The following is a 23,014-nucleotide window of genomic DNA, read 5'->3' as shown; positions in this document are numbered from 1 at the left end:
ATGAACTCATTCATATTCATTCCTTCCACACCCCTCCCTTCTTTCCTGAGGAGCCCTGTAAATTTCACACTTTCAAAGAGAGTTTCAGGAGATTAAATATCCATATAAAATCTGGGAAGGGGAAGGGTTGCAAACGGTTCTGCCAGGACCCAACCCACAGCACCACAGCTTGCACGGGCTGAGGCCTGGCACACGGGTCGGGCGAGAACCTGCCCCCACTGCTACCTGACACAGTGCGGAGTTCCCCTAGATTTGGAAGAGCAAACAGCTGTGCTTGGAAAAGGCTGACCTTGGGATGGTGACAAGGCTGTATCCCCAGCACCCACAAGCTCCTACCACTCCACCCTACGCACAAACACAGTATCCCACTCACAGGCTCCCCATCACCCCACAACCCAGCACGCCCGCCCGTACACCTCTCTGGTCCCCCTGAAGCCGGGCACACGGAGCCCCCCGATCACCCGGGAAATGTTTGTCGAACAGCATGCTTGCAGTCTGTGTTATCCTTGCCGTCCCTCCAATTTCAGCACGTGCCTTCATTTTGTGCAGTTTGCTTTCCTGCCTCATCCCCCCTACTCCTCTTCCCGGCTCCGGGTCCCCCTTGGGCACGGGCGCCCGGGGGTGATAGTGGCCGGCCGGGATGGTTCCCTTTCAAGTCAGACGGTGGGTTCTGAGATGCAGGACAGCAGGCGTGGCACAGTGGCGTTCACAGCGTGTGCAGTCGGCTGATGGAGAACATTTGTGCAGGCTCTGGGAATAGGGAGGGGGCAGCTTCCGGAGCCCATGACGGTTCAGAGCAGAGAGATACAGTGCAATCAATGGAAGGACAGCAGGTGGAAACAGCAGGTGGGATCCATGCCAGCCCGACGCTCCCTGGGCCGGTGATAAGGGATAGGGATTCAGATAGGTGGCCAGCTGCAGCCCAGCCCCGATGCGCTGGCAACTGGAGGGGGGCGTGTGGCCTGATGCTCAGCCCAGGAAGCCGGGCGTGGCTAAAGACTCAGGGGAGAGCTGATACTTCCACCTGGTCTAACGGCGGGGGGAAGGGAATTTTGCACTGCATCATACCCCTGTGCACATGACACCTGGCCCCCTTTTGCCCCAGTTACACCACTGAGCAGCTTGCACGCCTGGTTACACCCCCCTGTGGCTCGCACCCTTTGTTCCCACCCCCCTTCACTTCACCCCTGGCTGACGTACACCCAGATCGTATTGCTGAGCAGCTGACACTCCCGATTCATCAACAGCCAGGTGTAAATCACCCCTTATCGATTTCCACCGCTCTGTACCCAGCTCACTTGCGCTTGGGCAGTCAGCTGGTGGAGAACGGCTGTGCAGGCTCTGGGATCAGGAAGAGAGGCAGCTTCCGGAGCCCTGTGGGGTTTCAGGGCAGAGAGATACAGTGCAATCAATGGCTGGACAGGGAGTAGAAGTGGCTTGTACCAGTCACACCCGATCACACACCGCACCCTCGTCGAGTCACTGCCTTGATAACTGGTACACCGTCCAATCGCAGCCCTGGCTGACCTACCCTTGGCTCCCCTGGTTGGCTTATGCCCCTGAGCCACCCCCTTTAGTCACACCTCTGTGCAGATGGGTTACAGCCCTTTGCTGAGCCACTGATTAACAACCACTGACCAACTCCCCCGGCTGTTGCTCTTCATCGGTCACACCACCGATTTACACCCACCCGCGGTCCCACTGATTCCTGCTCCTGTGGGAATCCCTGCATTGATTTACTCCTTGGCATGCTCCTGTTGTTTGGTGAGGGATTTAACGTCGAGGCAAACCCTGGCCTTGGCTGTTGGGCCTCTAAGTCCCTACTGCCTCTATGCGGGAACGCCTAGCTACGGTTCCTTTCTAACCCTTCTTTGTCAAGGTTTATAAGGCCCTGTCCGCTGTCATCACCAGCTTCAGCCCTGCTTTGCCAGTGCCCCACCTTGAGATTAGGGAGAAATTCCTTCGTGCTGATGAGGCCTGTCTGTTGCGATTTCCCATGGGCTGCTCTCGTGCGCAGCTCGGCTATGCGGGTGAGGCTGGTGGAAACTGGGGCAGCTCCACGGAAGCAAGCGCAGTCAATGGGGCTATGCCAGCGGTGTATCCGAGCCACTGTATGCACACGTCCAACTCAGACCTGCCAGGGACACGTGCATTGTGATGCCTTGTCACTGTAGCCTCCTCACTCCTCCATAGACCATCTGCTGCCACAGGACCTTTCGCTCCCATCTCCACCAGCTTCGGCCAGCTGGGGGCCTGCTTCCCCTCTGTCTTATCATTCACACCTGTGCCAACTCGGTGCAAAATGCTACCCCGGGGGTGAGTGAATGGAGATGCCTGATGGGTAGCACAGTGCACCCACCCTGCCCTGATGGAGATGACTTCCTAAGGGAAAGGAGAGTAGAGAATCAGATCCTGGGATGAATGGAGTCCCTGCCCAGGGTGTGGTTGGGGCACTGAGCTGGCTTTGCGACGCTCCACGTTCTGGAAACATTCAAGGAACAGACGTTGTATGAATGGCAGCAAAAAGATGAGACAGAAGGGGGGAGGAGGAATTGCACAGCGAGCCGCTGAGAGGCCCACCATCCCAGGGGATGCCTGTAGCCTCCATGCCCAGCTACAGCTGGCTCTCCTTGCGGTGACTGTTCTCTGCCTTGCGTCGAGGAGTCCCACAGTGTAGGGCTAACTATACATGTGACTAAAGCAGTTAGGAGTTAGTATGTTCCAGAGGCTGATGCCCTGGACTCAGGTATAGGAGACATGGGTTCTGTTCTGAACTCTGCTGCTGGGTGACCTGGGACAAGGTGCTTCACCTTCATGTGCCTCAGTTTCCCCATCTGTAAAATGGGGATAATGAGCATGCTCTCCTTTGTAAAGCGCTTTGAGATCTACTGATGTCAGGAGCTGGGAAATGGTATTGTTAAGGGCAAGGATATAGTTAGTGCTGGGGACTGGAAGTCCCAACTCCTGGGTTCAGTTCCTAGCTTAGCCACTTGGATAAGTCCCTTTCCTTCTCTGGCCCTCAGTTTCCCCCGTCCATACGTTGGAGCTAATGATACCTGCCTCGCAAAGCAGTTGGTTTGTTAGTGTCTCTGAAGTGTTTGGAGTCCCTCAGCTGGGAAGGGCCGAGCCCTGTTATTGGTGTTTCCTGTCGGCAGGGCAGCGAAAGGGGGCAGCTCGAGCCAGGCAGTCTCTGGCGAGATCAGGCCCTGTGGAGTGCTATTCACGGAGCCGAGCAGGGCTCCCAGGGCATCTGGAAGGGCCTGGGTCTGACGCAGCAGGAGAACCAATCTGCTCCTTCTGAGATCCTTGCAGGCTTTTCTTTCTCTCAGTGATGGATCCTCCGTTAATCCAGCTGCAGACCCCAGGAATGGGAGAGAAGGGCTTAGCAGAGGGGAAATGGTTCCTGCAGAGTCGCAAGCTTCCCTGATGGATTATTATTAGTTTGACAGTAGCTCCCAGCCACAATCAGGGCCCCACTGTGGCAGGTGCTGTATGTACACATGGGGAGAGAGACTACGTGTGCCAGTGAGTTTACAATCTAAACACTTACGGCAGAGTAAGGGTAGGAGGGGAAACTGGGGCACGGAGGGGGAAAGTAACGTGTTGAAGGTCACAGAGCACAGTTTCAGTTCTGGGAGCAGCACCCTGGTCTCCTATCTCATCCTATACACGAGACAAAGCGTCACCTAGACACAGAGCCCATGTGGGGCAGATCTCTTTGCAAACAAGCTCTGCCCAGAGACTGTTGCTGGCTGTTTCCCTGCACTGCAGAGAGACATTTCAGGGTATTTCCTGCTTTTCATCCTTTTCTGACACAGACCGATTTTCTGGGGTCAGCAGAGGGAGAGCGGGTTGGCTCGTGGAGTCTTAGCACATCCGAGGCCAGTGTGAATCAAAGCGTGGAACCTCTGAGTGACGGCCTCAAAACTTTCCCCTCCTTGACCATGGCGTTCTGCTTTCTCTGCCCCTCTTCTTATTCCTGCTGAGTAACTTGGGGGTCGGACCCTCCGCTGGCCCAAATTGGCATCACTGCACTGGAGTCGATGGGGCTGTATCCTCCACTGATGTAAACGGGTGTAGCTCCCTTGGAGCGAATGGGCCAGAGCCACAGTTCGTGTACATGGATGCAGTTTCATTCACTTCAGATTGAAGTGGGAGGTTAGGTGGCAGGGGGTGCTGGCCGCGCTTGATTGCCACGCTGGGCGTGAGAGTGGTGAACTCCATGGTCCGCAGGGGAAATTCCCCACCGTAAAGAAGGCTAGCACAAGGCATGAGCATGACTCTAGTCCAGGGGTCGGCAACCTTTCAGAAGCGAGGTGCCAAGTCTTCATTTATTCACTCTAATTTAAGGTTTTGCGTGCCGGTAATACATTTTAACGTTTTTAGAAGGTCTGTTTCTATAAGTCTTTAATATATAACTAAACTATTGTTGTATGTAAAGTAAATAAGGTTTTTAAAATGTTTAAGAAGCTTCATTTAAAATTAAATTAAAATGCAGAGCCCCCCGGCCCGGTGGCCAGGACCCAGGAAGCATGAGTGCCCCTGAAAATCAGCACCCATGCCTCAGGTTGCCTACCCCTGCTCTAGTCCCACCAGATAAATACACAGAGGGAGCGGGTCTCCTTCGACGTGTCAGGATCGCTCTGCTGCAGCGGACACGGGGCTAGCTCCGGGGCGGGGGGACCTGAGCTGAGCCAAGCTCTAAAAGATTTTTCAAATTTTCGGCTTGCAAAAAATGTTCCGGTTTTCGACTTTTCTTCCCAGGATTCGGGATGGGAAAATGTTCTAAATCTTGAAACATTTTCCAGGACAAGAAATCCATTTCCCACCCAGCTCCAGCCATGAATTCAACTGGCCTAAAGGGTTTACGGAAAAGAAATGGTTTGGAAGCAATGAAGCCATTGAAAGTCAGGGCAGCACCAGTGTCCGCGAACCCTTCTATTTTCAGGGTGGATCCCAGCTTGGTACTCGCCTTCTGGCAGCCATTCGCTTTGCAGCCAGCTTCTCTCTTCCTGCTGGGCATTTTGATGTATATTTTAAAGGGCGACCCGTGAGCCTGTTACATTCCTCTGCCTTTTTCCTCTCCTGCTCCCCTCCTTCCCGGCCTCGTGAGCTCCCCGTTGTCTGACAGCTGGCCCGAAAAGTCGCCGAGCCAAAGAATGTTTCCATGGGGCTCGGGTCTTTCCAGATGCAGAGCTTCAGAGAGCGAGCGAGGCAGCAGGCTGATTGGAGCGCAACGCCTTATTTATTCAAGTCTGGTCCGTGACTAAGTAACTTCCCCCCCCTTCCTGTCATGTCGATTACACAAACTCTTACTGAGCCCCGGCCTGCAGAAGCCAATTGCAGCCGCACGGAGGGGGCCGGTCAGCCTCGTCCACACATGACATTAAAAATATGCCAGACTTTCAGACCAGGAGCGGCTCCTGGCAAATGGTGGAGTGGGTTACCAAGCAAAGAGCACAGAGTGCCCCTTGGGGGCTGTGCCACAGGGCCCAATAGATGGGGAATTCGGGGACGGGCTGGCTTTTGAAGTGTGATCAGTTCAGCCAGACAAGGGCATCAGCTCAGGCCTCTCCTGAGCCGCTCACATCTGGTAGCACCAGCTGCCACCCAAGACAGGATCACAGGGAGGGAGAATGTGAACTGCTTTCTCCTCATCTCCTTTGCACTTGAACGGGCATGGGATACATCTGGGGAAAGACGGGCCTGGGCCCGATCCAAAGACCTTTGAACTTAAGGAAGGTTCAGAGTTTGAACTGAATTTTTCAGCTGGTTTCTGGGCTAGATTCTCAGCAGTGATGCTGTGCTGATGTCTCCCATCTCTCTAGCGTACTGAACCAAAACACCGGGTCCAAATACCCCCAGATTTGGGCAGCCCAGACCTAGCCCTGAGGCCACGCCTGGCTGTGTTTGCACACACTCTGGTGTGAGCCAGAGAGCTCTGATTGTCAGCGATATGTTGGACGGGCGGATCCTCTGGGAGAAGGAAGGAAGTCGGGTTTATTGATCTGAATGAAAGCGAGGAAAGCAGAGAGGTGCAGAGACGGGGTGCAGGTTTCACGGAGCAGAGAGACTCCAGAGAAGAGAGCTCTGCCCACCCCATCCAGGGGGAGGGATCCTGGGCCAGGCAATGAGTCAGTGTTGTCTCTGTTACCACCTCTTGTCCTACAGTCCTTCTGGGCACCAAGCCACACCAAGTGCTGGCTGGGTAGAGACGTTGCTCTGAAATAGCTACTGTGGAGATGGCCCAGGCATGGGGGTGGCCCCTCCGTGTAGCAAAGAGGAGCTGGCGGGCCAGTCTGGGCTTGCCAAGGCAAGGTCCCCCCTGCAGGCTCTGTATCTCATCCCCCTCCTTCTGCCTGGTTAGACTCTTAGTTGAAAAGAGAGGCCTAAGCTACTGATCAGAGCACAAGCCCAGGAGCCAGGAGCCTCAGTTTCCCCATCTGTCCGGCCAGGGGTTGGGAGGATTAATTAGTGACAATGATGCACAGTGCTATACAAATCCCCAGGGTCATTATTAGCTCAGTGGCCTGCATTCCTGCTGCTCTGGATCCACGAGCCAGCCCAGAAATCTCACCTCACCGCATCAGAGCCTTAGTTAAGTTAATCCTGGGTCCTGGCAATGGCTTTTTCTGGGAGCTGCATCGTGGGAATCTCTACTGGGAAGGGATCAGCCCTTCGGAGCCCAGGAGACCTATGGGAAGGATCATTGGCGACAGGGCTGAGGTTGAAAGGCAAAGCCTTGACAGGCATGGAGACTCAGGCCCTGTCTTTTGCCACGTACCAGGCACAGTCCGGGAGAGTCCCCCCTTCAAACCTGTGACCCCCGCGCCGCACACTGCAGAATGCTCTTCCTTCAATTTAACAGTGGCTTACTGCATTTTACCTTAAAGCTGTTCCCAATCGATGCAAGCAAAACGGAAAAGAGCCCCTCTGAAATTGAAATCCGATTCGCCGCAGAGAGGTCTGAACCAGTTTAACTACATCAGTTTAAATTCACACCTTGGGTGCAACTTTCTCATGGGGACAAGGCCTAACTGATTTAAACTAAACGTGATTAAGGCTGGTTTAAGCCAAAATAAGTCAGCCTACGTGGCCTTTTGTGTCGATTTAACAAAGCCAGTTTAAAAGTCACCCCTCTGTAAACTAGCACAACTCTGCATGTAGGCAGAGCCAGAGTTTGGGCAAGTCACTGATCCGCTCTGCCTCCATTCTGTGATCTGCAACTCAGAGATACAAATACTCATCCCAGGGCTTGTCTACCCAGGGAACCTGACCACAATTAAATTCACCCCCTCTTCTATTCTGGAATAATTTCCCCATACAGACAAGCCCTACTTCACAAGACCATGGAGAGGATCAGTGAATGTTTGAAAGGTGCTTTGAAGACGAAATATACAAGTGCGAAAGACTACCACGTCCCAGCTAATCTCTATTTCTCTGTAATCAAGCTTTCAGGTAACAGCAGCAGACCTGTTCAGCCATGAGTTCTTTGCTGGAAAAATCTCACCTCCTTTTCTGCTTGCAAAGAGCCCACAAACAGAGTGGGGAATTCCCCCCGCACCTTGACTTTGATTTGGTATTGGTAATAATTTGCTGAATCATTTCCAGGAATAACGCTCAGCCTGCACCTCAATTGGGGGAACTCTACTCAAAACGTAAGCTATTTTGATTGGACATTGTGATGAAGTGGGAATCTTCTGTAATGTTTCTGTGAGGCCTGTGTGTGCCTCAGTTTCCCCTATGTGCGGCAGGGTTACCTACTAGGGAGAAAGGGTTGTTTGCTCTCTGCTGAGGCTATGACACAGGTGTGAATGGTACTTAGCTGTCTGGGGCTTGGGCCAGCTTTTGAGAAAACCATGGCAAACCCAATCACTGGGACTTTGATACCTAACCATCAACTACCACGGATGGCCCACCTTTCTGCAGGAAGCCAAGCGGCATTTGCCCAGCGGGAGAACTGAGGGCTGGGGAGGTGCTGGAGGATGGTTAAGGGTTGGCTGCTGAGAGCTTCCAGGGGGCTGTTCACCCAGGGACTCTGACAAAGAGAGGCCAGAGAGACAGAGCTGGACCCCAGGGGTTCACCAGTGGTTCTCAAACTTACTTGATCACCCCCCTCTTCTTAGTGTCTGAAGTAGTTCATGTCTTCCCCGCCCCGCCCGCCACACAAGCATATAGCCTAATTAAAAAACCCCACAACATAAATCTCTCACTAACTATTAAAACCAGTCAGGCACTGATTCAAGCAAAGCCAACCATCCACTGTAATAAGAACAAAAGCAGAACTGGGATTGTGGTCGACGCTTACAGTTTAATATGCGCACCGCACCGTAGCCCACGGATTCACATACCGAAGGCAGCGACTTTGGCTACCTCTTTGCGAGCGGAACAGAAATCCATCCACAGGCCCAGCGCCACCGGAGGACCTGATCGGTCAGGAGCAATCAGCTTTTCTAGTTAGTCATTGCTGGGGGTAAAATGTGAGCAGGACCAGAGCTCCTCATGCCCCCCCCATACATTTCACACGCCCAGTTTGAGAACCTCTGCTCTAGGGTAACGGGACTTCAACTTTCATTTCTCTGTGCTCACCTAAGGACTTGCTGCGCCGGATAAACCCGGCGGTGGCTGAGCGGCCTGCAGAATCTAGCGGGGGTGCATCGCTCCCTGAGAGCGTCCCACTCTCTTTCAGGCGTCCATCTCAGTTGGACGCACTGAGCAGAGCTCACGGTGTGAAGCAGGAGCGCGGACAGCCCAGAGATCCTGTTCAAGGAGGCGGTGAGGCCATGTGGCTTACCCTGCTGGAGGAGTGAGACCCCTAGGAGGTCTGGCACGCTGAAGGGGTTACTGACAGAGACAGCTGTTAAGCTAGACCCATAGCACCGATCCTGTGGTTCTATGACTGGCACTGAGCAGGACACCGCCACCCTGGCAAGGGCTGGTGGTGCAGGCCAGCTGCCTCAGTTTCCCCAGTCAGTACTTCCCCACCTTCTCTGGTGGTTTACATGGCTCAGCCTTCCAGCCAAGTCACTACAAATGTCAATTCCTTCCAAGCTAGCGGAGTCCAAAGTCACCATCCAAACAACCACAGAATAATCAAATCTATGTTACAGCCGGGTGTGCTCTCGGTCCTTTCAGGGTTGTCCAGCTCTCAGCCACCCCACTGCCAAGGCCTGGCCTAAAAACCACCAGCAGGTCTAAACAGGTCCCGGGTCAGGGCCTACCTGCCCTCCGGGGCAGCTCAATCAGGCATGAAACCTATCCCGGCTCCAGTCTGGCTTCTTTCCCCACGCCAGGGCCATTGGTCTTTTCTCCACCTTGCTGGGGCAGGCTCTCCCCTTTTAGCCCTTCGCTTCTGGCCTGACACCTGCTACAGGTGCGGCAGGAGGGGCTGATTGGGCTCACAGCAGCACATTAACCCTTCTAGCTCTGTGTGGGCTTGGCGACCCCCTTCCCAGACACACAGGGTGGGTGTAGAGCCGCTAGGAGGCACTGCAGTAAGAATAATCCGGGTCACAGCTCTCAGCCACGGAAAGTGGAAAGCCCACCTCAGTGTGGGATGGACAAAAGACAGTTCCTGCCCTGGTCTAAGTGGTGCAAGAACCTTCTCCTCTGCATCTCCTGCCAGCTGAAACAGCCTCCTTGTATCAGGATCTCATCAGCTTTCCATCTCAGTTCATATCTCATCGGGAAACATCTCTCCCTGATCTCTGCCTCTTCATTTCCTTCTCCCCTGGCTGCCCTGTACCTATGTTGTCTGTTGTTATGGGGTGACCATGATCGAAGGCCCTGCTTAGCGTGAGAATTAGTGCTCTGGCTGCTGCAGGCAGCTTTGCTTTGCACTAGGTGAGATCCCATCTCTCTTAAACAGAGGCAGCAGGACCGCACTGGCCCCCTCAGCCGCACCTTAGACAGGCATTCAGACTCTGATGAATCTTTCCTGGGATCAGGACCTGCTGCTGTCCAGTAAGGGAGCAGCTTGCCAAATGGTAGCAAAGCTCACACCAGCCAGGTCTCTCTCAGACACCCCATCCCAGTGAGGGGATCAGTGACTTGCCCGAACTCTGGCTCTGCCTACGTGCAGAGTTGTGCTAGTTTATAGAGGGGTGACTTTTAAACTGGCTTTGTTAAATCGACACAAAAGGCCACGTAGGCTGACTTATTTTGGCTTAAACCAGCCTTAATCACGTTTAGTTTAAATCAGTTAGGCCTTGTCCCCATGAGAAAGTTGCACCCAAGGTGTGAATTTCAACTGATGTAGTTAACCTGGCACAGACCGCTCTGTGGCAAATCAGATTTCAATTTCAGAGGGGCTTTTTTCCATTTTGCTTGCATTGATTGGGAACAGCTTTAAGGTAAAATGCAGTAAGCCACCGTTAAATTGAAGGAAGAGCAGCCACACAACTAACCCCATGTAAACACAGTCCAAGAGACATTATCAGGGTTGGGACTAGAACCCCAGGCATCCAATTTCCCAGTCCCGATCTTAGACCACTAGGCCTCAAATGATCCATTGGATCCAGCTGGATTCAGAAATTGCCACTCATCTGCTCTGTGCTAAGACTTTCCTGGCTCTCTTCCCTATAGCAGGCATGTCTTCCGTGTCTCTGAACCTCCACTCTCCTCTTCAAAGCCCGGCTGACTGACATCCAGGTTCAGCGCTCTGGCTTTTCACATCCATGCTGCTTTTGAAGTTAGATGAATCGGAATAATTCATTTCCTAATTCCCATTTAGGGCCGAATCCTGGGAGGGGCGCTGAGCTGCCGGCACTCATGGCAAGCGTTCTGCAGTGCTTGGGATCTGACCCTGAGAAAACAGCCCCAGAAAATGAGGAATGCATGGGTGAAATCGAATGATACTGCGGACAACCCGACAGGGCAAAACGAACCTTGTTTACAAAACTCAGTAGCTGAATGAGCCAACAGGGGATTTCCTCTCCCGGCTTATTCCAGACACGTGGGCCACCGCCTAATCTCGCTCCCGACCCTGCTTGCTTTGGGCAATAGCTTCCTCAGACACCCCTACTTAAGAGCTCCAGATTCCTTGCTTCATGGCTGTGCTCAGGCCCGGTTCAGGCATGCTCATTCAGCCGAGGTCAGCCAAGTTCATATGCAATGGCTGAAATCCACCCCCATGCGGAGGAGTGAATTAAGCCCCTTAAACCGTTTAACCCCCACTTAACAGCCACGTCCGTGAAACCGCCCCCACGTCTGCCACTGATTTGATCCCTCATTGGCATCCTTAGAAAGGCCAAGGAAACCGATGTCCCTTAATCAGTCACTTTTGTTCAGGCATATGGCGCATTGGCAGGGGTATGGGGAAGACTTTCACTGCTGCTGGCCTTGTTCCCTGAGTAGCAAAATCTCCAGCTTCTAGAGCTGTTGGTTCGGTGCCTTTCAGTCCCTCTGGCAGAGAAAGTTCTGTAAAAGGGGGTAGAAGGTGCCGTCCCTGCTCCAGAACGCAGCGCTTGACCTGTGGCTTGTGCCGGCTGGTGGCCCACAAACAACTCAGGTGTTGATACAGTCTCCGCCTCTTCGAATGCCACCCGTCCAGCGGCGTTTCCCCGTGGGGGACCGGGGCGCTCACACAGACCACGTGGAACGTTAAGTACAGCGGGGAGGAAATTACCTGATGGCAAACTGCCTCGTTGGAAAATGTCGGTTTGTCAAAAGTGAACTGTTTCTCCGAAATTTGTTATTTCAATGAAACGCTGGTTCTGGCGGGTGGAGGAGGAAATACGGGGGGTGGGGGAGTTTTCAATAAGGTTGCAACATTGTGTTGACATTTTTGGACCCACATGTTTTGGTTTTTTTCTTTGTTTTGTGTTTTCGAAACAACTTGGTTTTCAAATGTCTCTAATCTCGTGTTCGTTTGCTTTTGTGAAGTCAAAACCAGTGCAAAATGTTTCCGTTTGATCAAAATGAAACCATTCAACTGAAAAATTTGTTCACAATTCTGTTTCATGGGGAAATTTTGGAGGCCGGGGGGAGAATCGTGTTCGTTCCATTTTGGACCAGAAGCATTTTTCACATCACGGAATTTCCTGCAAGACAGTAAATCTGGTCCCGGCCCAGCTCTCCGGCCCCGGTGCTGTGGCTTTTCTACCTGAGATGCGGCCTGATGGTGCCGGCTCCAGGACACATTGGTTGAATCACAGACTTTCATTAAGCTCATCCTGCGGAGAGCTGGAGTCCCTGGCTGGGAGGGAGAAATTGCATTTCCATTTGTCACTTGCGCTGAGAATAAATGAGGAGATGGATGTAAAATAAAGAAACTGGGCAACGTGTCTGGGATGGCTTCACAGTGACCCATGTGCTGCACAGAGGCTTAGAGACATGAGGGGAGGAGATGATGAGCCATGGGATGGCGGAGGCTTTGCTGAAGGGCTTGCCTGCCTCCTGCTCAATCATAAACCATCCTCGGGATGGGATTTGTCACTGAGGACCTCTCAGCCCGTCTTGGGCGGCTCTCCTGGCAAGAGGTCCCCTGGCACTTTCTGGAAGCAGTGGGATTGCCTCACAGAGCAAACCAGGAAGAACCTCCTTGCCCAGGGCTCTGCTCCAGGGTGAATCCATCCATAGGCCAGCCTTGGAGTTTGTGGGCTCCAATCTCAGCTGGGCCAGCCGCCTTGGCCAAGTAACACAATTTCCCCTTGCCTCAGCCCCCCCATCTGTACTATGGGGATAATAAACACCACTGTCCTTGGCTACTCCGCTCCTGATGCAAAGCTCTTTGGTGCAGGGACCATGTCTGTACAGCACCCAGTACAACAGGGCCCTATTAATACAGACTATTAATAATAGTAATGCTCCCCCTCCCGGTGAAGTTACTGGAAAGCCCTCCCCTCCCGCCCCCCCCCCCGCCGTTGTTTTCCTGGCTCCTCCTGCTGGCCTGGCTGGCTGGGAAAGCTGGAGGCTGGGAGCTTCGTGTCTCCGACTGGGATCTGGATCATCTCCACTGAAGCGTTGTGAGTGCCCGGATGCCATGGTGATGGGTGCCCAATCGAGGCTGGTCACTGTGAATAATAACCCAAAGCCTAGTCTGTTTTGGACAGTAAAGCAGACTGGCAGGAGGGAGGGTGAAGCTGGGAGGTGGACGGAAGTGAGCCAGCTTCCCAGGAGGTCAGTGGCAGATGGCCCAGACACGCATTTGCTCTCTGCACCATTGGCTTTAGGCCAGACATCGCGAGCTCTGTTTGTGCTCCCCCTCCCCGCCCCCCCCCCCCCCCCCGCCCCAGTCTGGTAGCGAGTCGGGCCTCGGCGAAAAAAGGACATCGCCTCCAAGAGGCACTTGGCTGTCTGCATCCCTAGCCATTCTCATCAAGCTAGGGGCTGTCACAGCCTGCCCCTGCCCCGTGTGGGGTGTCCAGCAGTCGCCCACAGCAAGGGACTGGTGTGTGCTCAGCAAGGGGGCCTGGAGAGTTCGGTGGCCAGCCCGGCAGGATGAGCTGTCTGTAACCATGGCTCCTAGGTGCCCTCTGTGTTCTGTCACACACAAGAATAATTTGAACACGCATTTACAGTGGTGTTTTTCACCACCCCCCACGCCCAGCGCCGACAGCTGAGATCCAACACGTACATTACCAGGCCTAACGCTAACAAGCCTGAGATTCCTGCAGTTCAAAGCCCCGTTGTCCGCCAGGAAGGATGAGCATTGCTCTCGGCAGCCACACGCCCCTCGCAGAGACTAGCTCCGTACCCAGATATTCCTGGGATAGCCCCCCCCCCATGTGGGTTGCAAACTGGGGGCCTGGGGCCCTTCTATCCCTGGTGCTCATGTGGTCCCCTCACCCTGGTGTCTGAGCACCCCAGGCGCTAACATATTTCTCTTCATAACACCCCCACCCCCAGGGGCAGGGCAGTGCTGTAGTACAGAGGGGAAACTGAGGCACAGCGAGACTAAGTGACTTACCCAAGGTCACACAGGTAGTCTGTGGCAGAGACAGGGCTTGAGCCCTGGTCTCGCAAGTCCCAGGCAAACACCGTAACTATTGGGCTGAGCTTCCTTTCCTAGGGCCTGGGGTCTCCTTGTGCTGCCACAATGTGTTACTCTGGAGGCAGAAGTGGGCATGCCTCCTGCCTCCAAGGGCTGAGGCAAAAGCTGCCCAGGGCCGCCAGCGTCTGAGGCCCGGCAGGAGCAGGGCAAGGTGCCAGCACTGGCATTGGCATGCCAGGGCCTCTCCGGGAAGCTATGGGCCTCGGGGGTTACCAGGGACGAATGGATGAGGACGATGGGAGTGAAAACTCCCCAGGGATAGGGCCCGTTTATCCCTGTCACTTGGCCTGGGCGATTAAACCTGGCCTTGTTTTCCTTTGCTACGGATGGCAAGGCTGCCCCGGGCTGCCGGCTCCGGCATTTAGGGGGTGATTCTCCCTCGTCTTCTAGCTTGCACGAGTTGTTGATCCTGAGTTATGGCCATTTCTCCAACCGCTGCTCATTGGCTGTGGTCTCCGGCAGGGTCCCTGCTGCCTTTGGCAGCTGGTCGATATCTCTTGGCTTGCCGTGTGCGTGCACGGGAGAGGGAGGAGATGGGTCTGTTATTCTCTGCTCACTTGCTTTGCTTCTCTCCGAGCAGGCAGAGCCCATGGGGAGGAAGCTGTCCATCCCCTCCTCCTTTGTTCTGACAGCTCCCGTCGGCTTTGTGCCATGGAGCAGGTTACTGGCCGGCCCGGTGTCACGTCCCCGGGGACGGCGTGCTGGGGGAACGGGACAGTCCAGCGGACAGGGCACTGCGCTGGGTGTCTAGAGATGAGTGTTCATCTTCTCTGTGTGACAATACTGCAAACAGACTGCGGCTGAGATCAGGGCCGCAGCATGCTAGGCGTTGTATACACACGGGGCTTGAGACAGTTCCTACCCCACAGAGCTCAGGCTAGCTAGACAGATGGATAAAGGGTGGGAGGGGAAAGGGGGCCCAGAGAGGTGATTTGCTCACGGTTACACACGCAGCAGGCTAATGGGATTAAAAGCCAGGTCTCTGTCCCTGGCTCTGCCACCGATGCCTTGTGCAGCCTAGGGCAAGTCACTTCTCTCCGTGCCTCAGTTTCCCAGCTATGAAATAGGGATAGCGATGCTGCCCCTGCAGTGTGACGTGTGTTGAGTTGACGCCTTTCTTGGGAGCGTGTCTGCCCTCCGGGAGGGGAACACACGACCAGGGAGTTCTCACCGCCTGCATAGCGCAACCCACCATGTACAATCACTAGGCGGGGGTGGGCGGTGACTTTGCCCAGCGGCTGTGGTCCCCTAGGAAGTGTCCCCCTGTAGTCCTGGGTCCCCAGAGCAAGCCTGCCCTCGCTGTGCCCCGTCACACTCTCTGCCCACCCTGGAACCCCTCCCCCCGAGTGGGGAGTCTGTGCTCAGGGTCTGGCCCCTTTACCTTAACACGGGCCCAACCCCGGAAGTCCTTCTTTAGGCCACACACCCTCCGTGAAGTCACTGGGAGTGGGAGACAGCAGAGGGAGGGTGCGTCCTGCCTGGTCCTTATCGGGAGCCTGCAGTGTGTGTGTGGGGAGGGGTATGGAGCTGGTCCCCTAGCCCAGTCTGGGTGGGTGGAAGCCAGGCACTGCCCTTCCCCCACCCAGGAGAGCCAGTCCCTGCCTCCAAGGGGTAGAAGAGCTGGCAGAGCTAATACCCAACGGTGGCTCTGTCCTGGCCCATGCTGGCCAGTGGAGATGTGCTGCCCTACTGGAACTGTAACAATGTGGGTGCTCTCCCCGCCCTGTTGGTGTGACGCCCCCTTAACCTCTGGGGATAGGGAGGCCCCCATGGGCCGATCCGTCCTTGGTCGCTCGGCTGAGCCTGCCAGCCAGGGGGGCTGGACGATACCCCAGCACAGGGAGGCGCTCCAGACACAGGGAGCGGTGAGCTGAAGGCCAGGAGAGGGGAGTGGGAGAGTGGAGGGAAGGAAGCGCGGAGTGGGGCATTGTCGGTGGAGCATGACCTCAGGCCGATGGCATCCCTGACTCTCCAGCTCTCTCTCTGCCCCAGGTATTCAGAAGAGGAGATCCGGCAGAAAGTGGGGACCTTCCGGCAAATGCTGATGGAGAAGGAGGGAGTGCTCACCAGGGAGGACCAGCACGGGCGCCAGATGTGAGTATGGAAGGGTCACTCAGCTGGGCAGGGGTGTGGGATGCACGGGGAAGGGTTGAATTCTCACCTCACCTGTCCTGGGCTTCGTAGTCTCTTGTCACGCCAATTTACCCCCCTCTTGGGAGCAGATCAGGATCCACTGACCCAGGGCAGTTCTCCTTCCCTTCTCTCCCCGCCCAGTAAATACGATGGGGAGCTGCGTTCGTGCCCACATCACATTGCATAGGCTGACGGTGGAGGAAATGAATGGGTCTGAGATTGTTACCTGGTGTTTTCAGAACCCCCAGCAGGGGCACGTTAATGATTTCACTCCGGTTGATGTCAATGGGAACACAGCAATTCCATCTGATAAGATTCATGTAAGTCAGCGTGCTCTTGTCCAGCGCAGCAGTTTGTGAGATTTAAGCACACTCAGATCTGAGCAATAGGTTTAGAACATCCCAGATATTTACCCAACATCTGGAACGGTACTGAGGAATTCACAGCAGGTTCACAGTGGCCAGCTGCTCACTCACCAGGGAGAAAGGGTGTCAGGGAAAATGCCGTTCAAGATGGCTTCAGAGGACTGCTCCAAAGTACGCTCTGTTCGCTAATTTTTTATAACTAACTTTTACAAAGCACATAGGTCATAATGACCCCTCCTGGATCATCACTTTTCCTAACTTTTAATAAAATTTTTACTATTAGCGGCGTCTAGATTCAAGGTTTTCCAACCACCAAGGTTTTCAGTCTCAGCTGTTTACTTGTCTGTCCTCCTCCTATTCTAATGAGCAGAAACTGCCAGCTAGGTATGACCTTGCTTCTGAAAGCCTGTCTCCAAATTAACCCTTAACTATGTGGTCTATTTCATTAATTGATGGTGGCTAAAAGCACATAATATGGGTGCAATTAGCTTGATCACATTCTGGGTTATACACACCCCTCAAATCCAGGGCAACAAGATCCCAGAGGCTGGCCTCCAGACTGCACGGAGCCTGGCTTTCTAAACTTGGCTTAGATTCTGTGGTCTGGCCAAGCAACCCCCAAAGAGTTCCCAGCTCTCCTGGGAAATCTCACTGCATGCAATACCTCTGCGGGTTACTCAGATAAATAATGGTGCACGGGGAGGATGAGCAGTGATCTCCCTTCACCACAGCAGAGGTAAAAAATATATAAAGCGGGGCCTTCTGTGCCCTTATGCCCATGGAGAACCCCTAGTTTTATACCGCACTGTTCATCAACAGATCTCAAACCAAGGCAGTCGGTGTCATTACCCCCATTTTACAGATGGGGAAACTGAGGCTCAGGGAGGGACATGACTTACCCCAGGTCAGCCCGTGGCACAGCCAGGAAGAGAACCCAAGTCCCTTGAGTCTCAGCCCTGTGAAGAGGCCAGGGGTTTCCCAGCTCAGGCAGATCCAAGCTTCTGGCCACTTCCTGCCATTCCAGAAAATCTCTCCTCTGCTCCTCTCCTGTCAGTCACTGTCTTTTCTGCTTCGGTGAGGCCATGGACCGGTGGGGTGCAGTTGTCTGTCAGCACTACTGCCACCCTAGGGGTCTAGTTCTGTGCTGCGTGTCACTGTCCTGAAGTTGCACCCATGTAAACGGAGAGCAAAACTGTGCCCAGGTCTATGCTAGGAGAGAAAGTCACAGCAGCTTGGGGTCTCACTCACCTCTCCCACATGCCCATCCTCTGCCAGTTTGGGGCAATGCTTCTCTTCTACATGGCACTCCCAGTGCCATTTGTGCCCTGGCCCTTGAAATTAATTGCCAGTGTAGTGGGTCAGATCCGGGTAAATCTGGAGTAACTCCATTGATTTCCACGGAGCCCGACATCAGTTACTGTTGTGTAATCAATTACACTACCTGCCTTGGCCCCATTTTGCTAGGCACTGCACGGAATTTGGTGTAACCAGGGGTAGGTCAGTATCAATCCAGAGTTGCCCCACGCATTTTTCACTTCGCATCTTGTGTAAATCCAAAGTAACTCCACTGGCTGCACTGAGGCATGCGAACACACTGACTTCAGTTACACTGCTCCACATCGGGAGTGACTCCTCTGAAGTCAGAATCTGGCCTACGATAACTCCCATCCTGTGATGTGTGTGTCTCTCTGGAATGGGATGAAGCGGTTTTCCACTCTCAAATCATTCAGGTGACAGCTTGTGCTACAAACACCCCGATTCCTAGGTTCTGATTTCATTCCCCCTCTCCTCTCCCTCCTCCCCTGGTGCAGCTCCAGGAATATCCCTGTCACCGCTTGGTTCTGCCCCAGCTTGATCGTGATTTATCTGTGAAATGTTTAATGGCACAGCGAGCACAGTTGGCAAGCCACACATCATCTATCAGCCTGGAAAGCAGGTCACTCTGGGACAGGAATAGATCCTGTAGGTTCACTGAATATTAATGCTTCATTAGGCTCAGGAAATCAGGGCAGTGAGAAAGAACTGCAGCACTGGGGGATGGGATGGGGGGGGGCAGAAACTTCTGCAACCACACCCCAGCCGAAAAGCACAGCTGGGTACAGCTCAAAGGGTACCTGGGTTTCAGTGTGGGAGAGCATCGCAAAGCCTTGCTGAGATCTGCTCCCTTGCTTGATCGCTCACTCTAGGGGCTGGTGGAAGGACTCATCAGGCAAATCCAGCTGCAGTCAGCAAGATCTCTTACCCAAGGGAGGGCTTTCTGAATAAGGAAGCAAAATAAGATCCCAGGAGTGGAAAGTGAATAGAAAAACACTTCCCAGTTTGTAGATCATCCCAGCCCTCTGGTCCCTGGGCCTCCATCTCCACCCTCTAAGCAGCCAATGTGAGCTAAGATTAACCCCTTGCTCACTAGGACTTTGGCAGCATTCACGCTTTGCACCTGTAATTTTGCAGAACTGGGGTCTGGAGGGGGCCAGATCTTAAGCTGGCTTACATGGGCACTGCTCTGTTGTTGATGCCGTGTTACACCTGCTGAGGGTTTGGGCTCCTCCTCCTGCTGACATCTCTGCAGTGTGCATACGCGGTGGGGTGACCAGTTGAACTATTTGCAGACTTTGCAGTGTCACAGGGAGTACCAAGGGGAGAGAAGGGCTGCGAGACGTATGAAGCACATTGGAGAGGAAATGGAGCGGTCTGGCACCTGGTCGGCATTCTATAAATTCTGCCAGTTACGGCACTGTTTTCTCTGAGCTCACCCGCACAGACATGGATCTTAATTTGAGGCCAGTTTGCTTGGGGAGTGCCATAAAGCGGGAGCGGTGGGTAAGTGCAGGCTAGCGTCTAAGTAATAAAAAAGCAATCTTGTGTGTCACACTCCAGCTGCGGTGAAGGTAGCAAGAGTCTGGAAGCTTAGTGCAGGATTAGAGAATGGGTTTGGGAGGGAATTCAAGTGTAGCTGTCGCTCTCAGGTTATGCTGGGCAGAGGGGGTGGCAGACTCACAAAGAAGAAACCCCAGCTGATAACTGTAGTAGCGCTGAAGAGTCCCACTCATGGCCCAGGACCCCATCGTGCTAGGTGCTGTACAATCACAGAACAGAGATGGTCCCAGGTGTAAGTGAGGTGGATATTATTAATGTTCTTATCGATTTGTACATCGGCAGTGCCTGGGGCCCTGGTCCTAGACCCCATTTGTGCTTGGTGTGGTACAGACACATCAGAAAAGGACAGTCTCTGCTCCAAGATGCTTACAAGCTAAGAATAAGAACAAAAGAACGGCCATATTGGGTCAGACCAAAGGTCCATCTAGCCCAGTGTCCTGTCTTCTGACAGTGGCCAGTGCATCAGTGGGAAAGAACAGAACAGGTCATCCATCTCCTGTGGTCCATTCCCAGCTTCCGGCAAACAGAGGCTAGGGACACCATCCCTGCCCACTCTGGCTAATAGCCATTGATGGACCTATCCTCCATGAACTTATCTAGCTCTTTTTTTGAACTCTGTTATGGTCTTGGCCTTCACAACATCCTCTGGCAAAGAGTTCCACAGGTTGACTGTGCGTTGTGTGAAGAAACACTTCCTTTTGTTTGTTTTAAACCTGCTGCCTGTTAATTTCATTTGATGACCCCTAGTTCTTGTGCTATGAGGAGTAAATAATACTTCCTTATTTACTTTCTCCACACCAGTCATGATTTTATAGACCTCAATCATATCCCCCCTTAGTCACCTCTTTTCCAAGCTGAAAAGTCCCAGTCTTATTAATCTCTCCTCATACAGAAGCCGTTCTATACCCCTCATCATTTTTGTTGCCCTTTTTTCAATTCCAATATATATTTTTTTTTATATGGAGCAACTAGATCTGCACGCAGTATTCAAGATGTGGGCGTACCATGGATTTATATAGAGGCAATATGATATATTCTGTCTTATTATCTATCCCTTAATGATTCCCAACATTCTGTTGGCTTTTTTGACTGCCGCTGCACATTGAGTGGATGTTTTCCGAGAACTATCCACAATGGCTCCAAAATCTCTTTCTTGAGTGGTAACAGCTAATTTAGACCCCATCATTTTATATGTGTAGCTGGGATTATGTTTTCCAATGTGCATTACTTTGCATTTATCAACATTGAATTTCATCTGCCATTTTGTGAGATCCCTTTGTAACTTTTCACAGTCTGCTTTGGATTTAGCTATCTTGAGTACTTTTGTATCATCTGCAAATTTTGCCACCTCACCGTTTACCCCTGGTTTCAGCTCATTTATGAATTTGTTGAATAGGACTAGTCCCAGTACAGACCCTTGGGGGACATCACTATTTACCTCTCTCCATTCTGAAAACTTGAAAATTTATTCCTACCCTTTGTTTCCCATCTTTTAACCAGTTACTGATTCATGAGATGACCTTCCGTTTTATCCCATGACAGCTTACTTTGCTTATGAACTTTGGTAAGGCACCTTGTCAAAGGCTTTCTGAAAATCTAAGTACACTATATTCACTGGATTCCCCCTTGTCTACATGCTTGTTGACCCCCTCAAAGAATTCTAGTAGATTGGTGAGGCGTGATTTCCCGTTACAAACACCATGTTGACTCTTCCCCAACAAATCATGTTCATCTAGTAGCAGTAGTTCAATATAGTAGTTTTACCCTGCAGAGGTGTCCACGTGCTGATGAATTTTCATGCATTACCCCTGGGGATAGAGGGGAATTGCTGAGCTGGGATGAGGGTTCTTCGACACTGCCTTGCTAACAATCCCTAGTACTTCAGGGGCACATTCCCGCTCCAAAACACTTTACAAGCATTGAGCCCAATCTTGGTTCAGCCATTTCCGAGGACAAGGTTAGGGAAACATACATTGTTTTGCTGGTGGTAAAAAAGCCTTGTGACCTTTGTTAGAAGCTCTAGCGCCCACCAGGCTTTGGAGCAAGGACTTTAAATTTGGCAGGGGTCAGCCTTTGTCCTGGGGCTCTGCCTTTGGTTGTCCCTGTGAAAATCTCCCCAAATTAGGCCAAGCTATAAGCCTCTGAAAAATTACAACTTGCGCATAGTCAGAAGACCCTTGCTCGAGCCCAGGCTAATTCTCAAACCTTCTATCCACACTGAGCATGGTCCCAGCCCAGAGCTGCAGTGACCGGAGCAGGTCCTTCCCTGTATAATGCTATGTGCTCCGAAGAATCAGCTCCTAGCTGTCTCAAAGTGGGCACCTAAAATGAATGGATACTTTGGATCTGAAACTCTGTGTGCCTCAGTTTCCCAGGTGTGAAATGGAAATCATACCATCCCCTCATCCCGCAGAGGTGTAGTGAGGATATATTAATGGCTGTGAAGCACTCGGACACCATAGAAATCCCATGAAGAAAACAATATTGTCTTCAGAAGAGGGTTGGAATAGTGGGCAGCAGCTAAGGCCCGGGGTCACACAAGGAGCAATGAGAAGAAGACAAACTGTTGAATGGCCACAGTTCAGCCCATTCACTGAATGAGTCTGGGGTCCTGTGCCAAAAATGATATGGGGGCATGTAATTAAAGACTGGCTCATGCTGTGTATGCACAAGGGGGTTAGATTCAGGTTGCCCAGACAACTTTAATGCTGGCATTTCCTAATTTCTGAGTGCTTGGCTTTGCAACTTTCATGTTCTTTTAATGCCGTTTTGGTGTATGTGCTATATACCAACAGCACGGAGCTCTTTGCAGCCATTGAGCACCAAGAACCATAGAGAGCATCTCAGCGTCAGTAGCGTTCTCTCCATTTTACAGATGGAGAAACCGAGGCACACAGACATTAAAGTGGCTTATCCAAAGTCACTCAGCAGGCCAGTGCAGAGCCAGGAATGGAACCCAGGACTTCTGATCTCTGTTCCTACTGCCTCTGAGTTCCTACTCCAGCACTGTTTTCTGACCCACCTCTAAGCCACCCAAACAGCTCCCCTCCCCTCCTGTTAATCTAAGAGGCCCCCTGCTGTTACTGAAAAAAATCTTATCCAGGTTTCAGGAGGAGAAGACAAAAAAAAATTACCCAGGCAGCAAAAGCTGGTCCCGAATGGTTAAGTAAAGCTAAGGGGAGAAAATCTTCAGATGGGATGATTTTAGTAAGGGACTCCATCCTGGACAGCCTAGCATGGGAGCTGTTCATGGTACTGATTGTTATCACCTGGCCAAGTCGTCAAAATCCAGCAAGGATTATATTTATTTACTCTGAAGGCATTGCCTGGCCTGCATGCACATCCAGACAAAAGTCTTCTTGAAATGTCACACCACTCAATCACTGAGAAACACGCCACTGGGAAAATGAAGGCAGCTAACCTGAGAAAAGCCTTTCTAATACCAGCCACCGTCCCTGTCTCTCTGGCGGGCAACTGAACAGCCTCCTGGGAGGATGGATAACTTGCAGTAGAAAGGAAGAGAGCTGGCTTGTACGTTGAGTCCACAACACCCTGGTTTTCACTCCCTTAAAACAGGCCATTGTTCACTCGGCTCTTACTTGGGTGAAACTCCCCGAGTGGCCGAGGTCCGTGTGCGTGGGGAGAG

At 52.6% G+C, this 23,014-nt stretch overlaps 1 protein-coding gene across 1 annotated transcript in view; it reads left to right on the top strand.

Annotated features, from left to right (window-relative positions):
* SRRM3 (serine/arginine repetitive matrix 3) overlaps positions 1–23,014 on the top strand; it is an 87,928-nt gene that overhangs the window by 14,004 nt on the left and 50,910 nt on the right. The window contains exon 2 of the mRNA XM_077836777.1: positions 15,986–16,087. Coding sequence (XP_077692903.1) covers positions 15,986–16,087 — 102 coding nt within the window. The remainder of the gene's footprint in view (positions 1–15,985; positions 16,088–23,014) is intronic.

The sequence above is a fragment of the Eretmochelys imbricata genome, chromosome 17, assembly GCF_965152235.1.
Source record: "Eretmochelys imbricata isolate rEreImb1 chromosome 17, rEreImb1.hap1, whole genome shotgun sequence".
Lineage (NCBI taxonomy): Eukaryota > Metazoa > Chordata > Testudines > Cheloniidae > Eretmochelys > Eretmochelys imbricata.
The sequence above is the reverse complement of the archived record's forward strand: the minus strand, read 5'-3'. Positions and strand labels throughout refer to the sequence as shown.